The following is an 8,695-nucleotide window of genomic DNA, read 5'->3' on the forward strand; positions in this document are numbered from 1 at the left end:
ATCACGTAGCAGATTCATGTTGAGTAGCTTTTAACTGTATAAAAAATTAAAATAAACAGCAAATATTGAAGAATTGAATTCATTACGCACTGGCATAGAAAAGTTCAGTGTACATTTCCTCACAATTTTAGTTTGCATTCTTGAATTTATCATTGAACTTGTTCATATCTTAGCAAAGGACAAATTTGGATATGTAAGGCATGTAGATAGGGTTCTTCCCTCCCTCCCTGCCTGCCAGCCCTCCGACCCTCTTATTTGCTGATGCTGTGTCAGAAGTCCTTGTCAGTAGAGCTAGGCTCTTATCGAGCTTGAGTAGGAGAGAAAAAATAATAGTATGAAATAGCTAAAATATGTATGGAATGGTGAGTAAGCTGAATCAACAGATCATAAGAAAAGAAGGTGATTAACAGATTAAACATTGTCAACATCATAGGATCAGTTGGAAGTGGAGGTGAAGTAGTTTATAATTCTACCTACAACAGAATTTTAGAATTGCAATTAACTCTGTACATTATACATGCAACTGGAATAGAGCTCACAGATTAAAAAATTGCTAAGCTATGAAATGTATTCCTCCTGATGACTGTACATATTAAGAAGTAAAGCAAAAACCAGAATAAAGCCACAGTTGCATTACCATTCTTTCATCCCTTCAAGCTAAATACGCTGGAATTCATCAGGTGTTACAGAATTGCAAAATAGTACCAACGTGTTGTGCATTCTGGAACTCTGTTAACCACAGTCTTCACTGAAATGTGCAAGCTCTGTACACAGTTGCCATATTTTTCCTCTGTAAGAAACAGTAGGAACGTGTGGATGAATGACTGGTGTATCTGAATATTTTACTAAGGTATCTGCATAGTAGAAACTTGTGTGTGTCTTGCAGTCACTCTCTAAATTTGATAGAGTACTGTAACACTGAGACCCAAACATTTTTGTATGAAATGGCACTGGGTAGAATGTTATGCTTAATGTAAAAAGTAAGGAAAAAGAAGCCAGACTATGGTCTCAGGTGATACATCCTCTCACTGAATAAAAAGCACATTTAGCTTTCTAGCCCCTCATTTTCACTGCTTTGCTGTGGATCCAAGCATCTCAGCTAATGAAATCCTCAATTAAAATAGATTTAGCTGTAGACATTACATTACATGGGCTGGAAACTGATACAGCTACATGTGAGAGAAACATTCCCTGCATACAAAAATTATGCATAAATGCATGCACTGGTTTTTTTTAGGATGAAAATAACGGCTTACTTGTATCTTCTTCACGTTTGAGATATCTTGAGTGTTTGTTATCTGCTGTTGCACATATATGATGTGCTTTCCTCTGTACTTCACAGGTATGGTTTTATAGTGGGGCATATTGTTATCCCACGAATCAATCCATATCATCTTTGTGCAGCGAATCATACAGGCATTTACAAACTTTCAGCAAATACAACTGGCCGGTATGATGCATACTGTTACAATGCAACAGGTATGTAAGTGTGTTTATGGTGTTTTGTATACAAATTAAATAACCATGACATGTAATTCTTATTTAAGGTGCTAGAATGAGGTATTCTACATTAAATAGAACCTATTTCTCAACTGAGAAATACATTTTGTCAGCCTCCGGAAGTGCAGCTATAGTATCAGCACACTTAATGATCTATCTCTGTGATTATGTACAATTTTAGAAATTTTCTGGGAAGTTTTCTGGATTGTCAGGTGAGGGACGAAATCAAACATCGCCATCTTCAACTCTATCTAAAAGCACAACAATTAGAAGAGGATCAAGTGATTTTTAGGAGTATAAAGCAAGCTTTCCGATAGGTTATTTTTAATAAGTCTTTCAGTCTAACTAATTAGTGGTATATACAAAATTTTTTGCATTTTCCTTAAATTAATATTTTCTATTTTCCTTCTTTTTCAGAATCAAGGAGCAAAGCATGCGAGCCAGTTGAAAGAATAGATACTTCTTTCCTCAGCAATCAGAGTGAAATAGGTATTGTACTTACCAGAAAGCCTTGCCATTTTTATTTTTATTTTTTTTCATTTTTTAGGATTTGGTTATCTTTTTTCCACATAAACAATTGTTTTTAAAGATCAAGACAACCAAGAAAAAGATGTATAGATATACTGTGGGTAGTTAAAACGATTAATCACTCATCTTCCTATAAATCATATGGGGCTTAGTTTGTCTCAAGGTGTTAGGAGGCATGTTTTATTTGACATTTTTGAACAACAGAGCTGCTAATGTTTATTTAACCTAAAGGTCTTTGTTTAAGACAGCAACCCTTCAATATCTCATTTAAATTTCTGGTTAGAAGAGCAGCCAGAAGTGGGGGAAAATATTCATTCATAATAGATTACATTCTAAAATTCCTGTTGACTTCACAGAAGCCAAGATCTTATGTTCAAACACAAACTGATCTGATTAAAATTTCAAATTATTTGAATCAGAGTAGCCGCCATATGTTTGACAGTTATGTATATTAAAACAGTAAGACGTTGCACATCCTTAAGCGATGATCTAGGTAGGTTGAATGAGATGGAAAAAAACAGATGAACTGTTTATTTTTACTTCTTTGTTGTTCTAAGACATAGCTGTCTATCATAATTGTAATGTAGCTATGTACCTCCCGGTTATCAACAGCTGCCCTATTTACTCTTTCCAACAGTTATTGACAATGAGGATGGCTCACGTTTTAATGCAGATGGCACACGTCATAGTGGAGACTCCTCAACCTCAGGTGTGGATGATGAAAATTTAGGTAGTGGATCAATGCATGACACAACTCCAGGGGATACTTCTGTCAGGAGATCAACTCCTTCATATTATGGAAGTGTTACTCCTATCTCACATTTGCCAGATCATTCTTCTGGAGGAGGTGAAAAAGACCTGCATGTGAAAGAATACGGTAAGGACAATAGGATGCAACTATATCCCTTTTATTAAAACTGTGTGAAGAACTGCATTGCGAAGTAAATGATAACATGAGTGAAAGGGAAGCACTGTCTCTAATTTATATCACTGGGAAGTAAAAAGAAAAGTGTGTTTCTGGCTAAAAAAAAAAAAAAAAGCAAACGAACAAGCAAAAAAAAGCCCACACAGAAACTTATTGAATTTCTAATTTTTTTCTTTTTCTATTTTTTTTTTTTGTTTGTTTGTTTGTTTGTTTGCATGGGTGTACAAAGCAGCTGTACATATGCATAGTTTGGAAACATCAACGTCTTCCCAGTATGTTGAGAATAGATGTCCTAGGAATTTGCTAATGTCCTTGATAAAATATTGATTTCAGTTGAAGAATCAAAAACATGTTTAGCAGTGAAAGCAGATAGGTTAGTGAGCCAATGCTTATGAATATCTAGAGATAGGATGACATATATTTATCTGTTCTCTAATAGAGTGGATTGATACTAAGTAATAAAAGGAATGGTATACAGTTCAAGTGACTTCCCTTTGCACAAATACAGGGATTTTTTAGAATGTCTTCTTACTACAGCATATTCACAACACATAAAGTGATAGAAGTTCAAATTAAAATGTAATACCTTCTTCCTTTAGGTGGTAGAACCATATTCTAATTTTCTAAAGTGTTACCAAATACAAATACTATACTCATTTCTAGGGCATTCAGCAGGGTGGAAAATCAGTGAATTAAGGTACCTTGCCTGCATTTTGCTTTCTTGTGAAGGTGCTGAATACTTAGTTTTGTTTTTTATGTTGCTTGTGTACTGGAAATGATCAGAGGTCTAAAATACCAGCTCCCGTTGAGCCTAAGGGAAACAAATATACCTTAAGTACAATGATGTTTACTATGTGACCTCTGGCCACAGGCTTTCTATCAAATCGCCAACAACTTACCAGTGAAGGATGCCAGTAGTCTACATCATCATCCTCCATTAATCCTGACATTTAAAAAATATATAAACTAAAACATGGACATTATAAATTATATATATTAGAATTATAAAATAGCTTTTCATTGTATATTTCACAGTATATTAATGGAATCTTCTACTTGTTTTTCTATGTGATTCACATCATAAATGGTAAATCCTAACATTTTCTACCTGAGAAATTAGGACCAGAGCCATTCTTCCGGGTGTATGCCATGTAGTTCAATTGCTAGCCATGACAATTCCTATTAGCTCTGCTTGCTTACAGTTTAGTTCTTTAGGCTAAAGCTCAGAATATTTCTCAATAAAGAGGGGAGTACAAATAACATCACTTGCTGCTCTAGATTTCCTGTGCAGATGCCACACATGTACAGTCAGGGCTTTAATCGCACAAGAAAATCACTGATAGATAGTTCATTATCACTGTAATACATATACCTTTTGAAATGATTTATTTCGGTATTGTCTTTGCTACGTTACTAAAATAAAGAATATTTAAGTTTGAATTGTGTGAAAAACCTATTCTGTATCTTCTCTTCAGAAGGAACAAAGCTTTCAATATAGAATAATTGAAGTAGTTGTGAGTAATGAGTTACACCTCAGCTAATGAAATAGTAATGATTCATCCATCTCATGCAGGTTATGAAAGTTCCCCTACATCAACTGTTATCTTGGCAACAGCTGCTGATTTCCCCATAGAAGATGATGTACAGCATCCTGCCAGTACTAGTAAGATTTGTGCATTATAATAACTATATCAATTAATTATTGCATTAAAACTGCTTTCTTTTTTCCAGCAGTGCATTCTGGTAAGTGGTGTAATACACATTTTGTCCAACTTCAGAAATACCCCAAAAGACACTACTTTCTGGACTGATTACATCAGAAATAGACAGTGAAATGATTTTTTCACTTATTTAAAGAAATAAGGAGAACCAAAACACTTTTTCTTTCCTTCTGAGAGAGAAAAAAAAAAAAAAAGGAAAAGAGGAAAAGAAAGAGAAAAAAAAGAAGAAAAAAAAGTCTACTTCCCTAACTTACCAGAACTATTTACTCAAACAATAACTGTGACTGATTTTTTTCATCCATTTCTATTAGACACTCTTGTGCTCTGATGAATTTTTCCTTATGTTTCATGTGGAGCATACTCTGAAAAATCTCATTCCTTACAAAAGGCTTTTGTCCATTCTTTGGCTGATTGGATAGGAAAGCATCTACATTGATATTTTATATATGGAAGGAAGCTGTAAATCCATATTTGTCACTCAAGTAAATATGTTCCTAACACTTGCTGTGGAGAGAAGGTAGGAGTGACTACAGCAAGTCAGATGACCATTCAAGGAGAAGTTGAATAAATGTGGGCATCAATAGTAGTTATGCTTCTACTGAATGTTTGCTACAAAATGCACTGTACTTTAGTTTACCCACAGAAATTTGTGAAGTCAAGAACCAAAAATGATTCCATCATGCTGGAATAAGAACAACGACAACAACAAAACAAACAACTAGCCCCTCTAGTTCAAGAAAGTGAATTCAGATATTTCCAGAAACAATAACACTTAGGTAGGAATCAGATGATGGCTAATCAATGTATTAGTCATTTTACATCTCTCATCTCCCGTGACACAAACTCTACCAGCAGAATTCCTTTCTTAAATAACATACAGGGGACTCATCTCTTGAGGGATGCTATAGACAGAAGCTTACTCTATCTTGTTCAACAGTAAGCAATGTAAGTGATCTTAAAGGATGGTGTCAGAAAAATCTTTCCTCCATTAAATCATGTGTTAATTCCTCAGTATAATTTGAAGCTTGATTTGTAAAAGCTCTGCAGCTCTCTACTTCAATTATTTTCTTGTTGATAATTTTGATAATTTTGATCGTAGTTCCAGTCAAGCCCCAGATAACTAATTTTTCGTTACTCAATTGCTCAGAGACCAGATTTTATAATGTTCAGATTTTCTGATCTTAAAAAAGGCAAGCCATCCTCTCTTCTTGCCCTGAAATGCCTGGAACTCAATTTGCACCTATTTTTAGTTTACTGAGTTTGAATTTTGTATCTAAAAAATTGCCTTTTAATTCTATGGGAATCTTTCTTATTAAATGAGTTTTTATGGCTTCGAGAAGAAGAGAAATCTTAAGTTTTTAAATTAACAGAATACAACCTGATCATGCTAGTTAAGTATTTTCATTTCAGATGGATGTATCTTCAGACCTCTTGGTTTACATAAAAGTCATCCAGGCACTCTGCCTGCACCACTTCTTCCACTTCTTCATTCAAAGTTGTTTTCACAATAGTCTTTTTTGAATCTTTTTAAATAGAAAACCTCACTTATCTGTAGATGGGTCCAGATGCAGCCCACAGAGTCAAATGAGAGAGACAGATTTCCATCGAATGTGTCTGGTAGTGCAGGAATTCCATATCTTCTTGTAAATGCTCACTGAGCATTTTATGTGGGGAAACTAAAGTTGTAATGACTGAATTTTAGCAGGACTGGCATTTCCAGAAGCCAGTGCTAATTTTTTCTTCACTAATATTGCATTCAGATTTATCTTACGCTCTTCTGTGTTCAAGCTACTTCTGTCAAACTATGAATTTGTGGCAATGAACAGATATGGAAAACAAAAAAATAGATATGTAGCATTTACACTGCTATGAGCATATCATCGTTTGTGAATTTTTGTGTAGTATTTCTTAATTCTTCATGGATTAAGAGAAGCTTTTTCCTGAATGTATTTACATGCTTTTAAAGCATTTTTGCTCAACATCACAACAAAATTCTACCACACTACAGTGATCTGTTTCTGCACTTAGAGAGTGATGGTATCAGGTAAGCTCAATACTAATACTCCAGAAAATCCATCAGATTTGACTTCAGTGTTCATTATGTCTTAATCTAGTCTTCTTCACGACAGCTATACAGAAAACATGAAGGGAGTTATTCAACTTCAGACTGTTGGAAACGCTGTGAGCTTGTAGACCGTTTGTAATCTGTTTCTGTGTATGTATGTGCATACAACAATAAACCTTCTCATTAATTAAATTCTAGGGCATTTGTGATAACTTTGCACAGGTTTCTTACTGAGAAGTTATATCTTGCTTGAAGCATTTGTGGAATTTTCCATGTGATCATGTGTAATTCTGTATACATAAAATTGAAACATGACTACAGATGACATGAAAGAATGTATTAGCTCTCTTCTAACCAAAATATCCACACTGATTCAGAGTACATCTGTTGAAAATTGTTAACAATTGTAATTTTAAGTGCAGAGGATTTTTATGCATTACTGATCTACTTGTTTTTATTTTGGAGACTGAGCACTATAATCCTTTATTTCTGACATCAGAGTCAGAGTAGTATTAAATACAAGTCAAAAGTAAGCACAAAAAGAGAAAACAATTATTCAGTCAGGTGCAGCTTGCTAGAAAGGCACAATTTGTGTAGTTTTGGTGCCATAATTGCTACTCTTTGTAAAATTGCAGTTATATGTCCTTATGCTTTGTAATTAACAGTTAAGAAAACATAAATAATGATAAGCTGGATTTCTTGAGGAATTTCATTCTTGGTGTATGCATTTTTGTTAGCTTTGCATGCTTTTTGTCAAAAAGGAGTGTATTTCACACACAGTGCATATTTCAGAGCTGGTAATATAGTCTTAAACTTCAGCAGAATGATTCAAACTTCACTTACACTAAAATGATTGGATATTTTTGCTACTGGAGGAATGTAATGATACCCCAGGTTCATACATTCCCTTTGTGCTCACATCCCTCTCAGTGGCATGAGCATGCAGCCCACATGTGTGCACCACATGGGTGCTGGTGCTGGTGGATTTGGCTTAGGCTGGAGAAAGTAAGCCTCTCAAGAAATAACAAGTTTTTGGTTCAATGAACCATGTCCTAACAGCTCCAGAGCCTCATCGTGACAACCTGGAGAAAACCACCACCCAGTCATGGTGGAATCCATTTTCAGACCAATGGTGGTGGTCATACCCCAGAGAGAAGACCCAAGAACCCACGCAGCCAACAAGGGGTAAAGAATGTCGTGCTAAGATGGTACTTTTTTAAAAAGGCTAAATGTCCAGTGAGCCATGGCAGCAAGCTTCAGAAGCATTAATTGTAGGGTGTTTATAGTGGGCAGTATGTGTTGCTGCTTTTCTCTGTAATGTTTCTGAAGAGGAAAAATAAAAAAATCATAGAATCATTAAGGCTGGAAATGACCCTCAAAGATCATCTAGTCCAGCCTTCAACCCATTATCACCATGCCCAGTGAACCATGTCCCAAAGTGCAACATCTACATGTCTCTTGAACACCTCCAAGGAATGTGACTCCATCACTTCCCTAGACAGCCTGTTCCATTGCATTACTACTCTCTTGGAAGAGACTTTTTTCTTTATTCCTAACATCTGAACCGAATCTCCTCTTGTTCAAATTGAGGCCATTACCTTTGTTCTATGAAAGTACAACGTTCTTCCTCTGTGGTAGTATGGTAACAAAAGAGCATTTGTCCATATTATTAGTGAACTACATATCTGAGAGGGTTGAATATTTGAGATATTCTGTAAAGGATGTATTAGGGTCTCTAATTATCTATCTCAAAGTCACTTTAGAATGAGATTATTTTAATGAGAATTGTACAAGAAATGAAGAGTGTGTTTTCATGGCAATACACTACACTCACTCTGATGGAATAAGACAGGTGCCCTTTTGTGCTGTGACCTATAATTGGACACAGAAACGTAGCCAACAACAACAGTGGGGTAGCTTCAGTAGGGCCGTGGTAAGATAATGAATGTCTTGTGG

At 35.3% G+C, this 8,695-nt stretch overlaps 1 protein-coding gene across 2 annotated transcripts in view; it reads left to right on the top strand.

The window, feature by feature from the left end:
- Positions 1-8,695, top strand: part of CD44 (CD44 molecule (Indian blood group)) — a 73,384-nt gene that overhangs the window by 49,738 nt on the left and 14,951 nt on the right. For both annotated transcript variants that reach the window (XM_042870782.1, XM_042870792.1), the window contains 4 exons: positions 1,343-1,479; positions 1,918-1,989; positions 2,666-2,905; positions 4,527-4,616. In XM_042870782.1, the coding sequence (XP_042726716.1) occupies positions 1,343-1,479; positions 1,918-1,989; positions 2,666-2,905; positions 4,527-4,616 (539 nt within the window). The remainder of the gene's footprint in view (positions 1-1,342; positions 1,480-1,917; positions 1,990-2,665; positions 2,906-4,526; positions 4,617-8,695) is intronic.

The sequence above is a fragment of the Lagopus leucura genome, unplaced genomic scaffold (assembly GCF_019238085.1).
Source record: "Lagopus leucura isolate 7727_CA_CO unplaced genomic scaffold, USGS_WTPT01 Super-Scaffold_1, whole genome shotgun sequence".
Taxonomy (NCBI): Eukaryota; Metazoa; Chordata; class Aves; order Galliformes; family Phasianidae; genus Lagopus; species Lagopus leucura.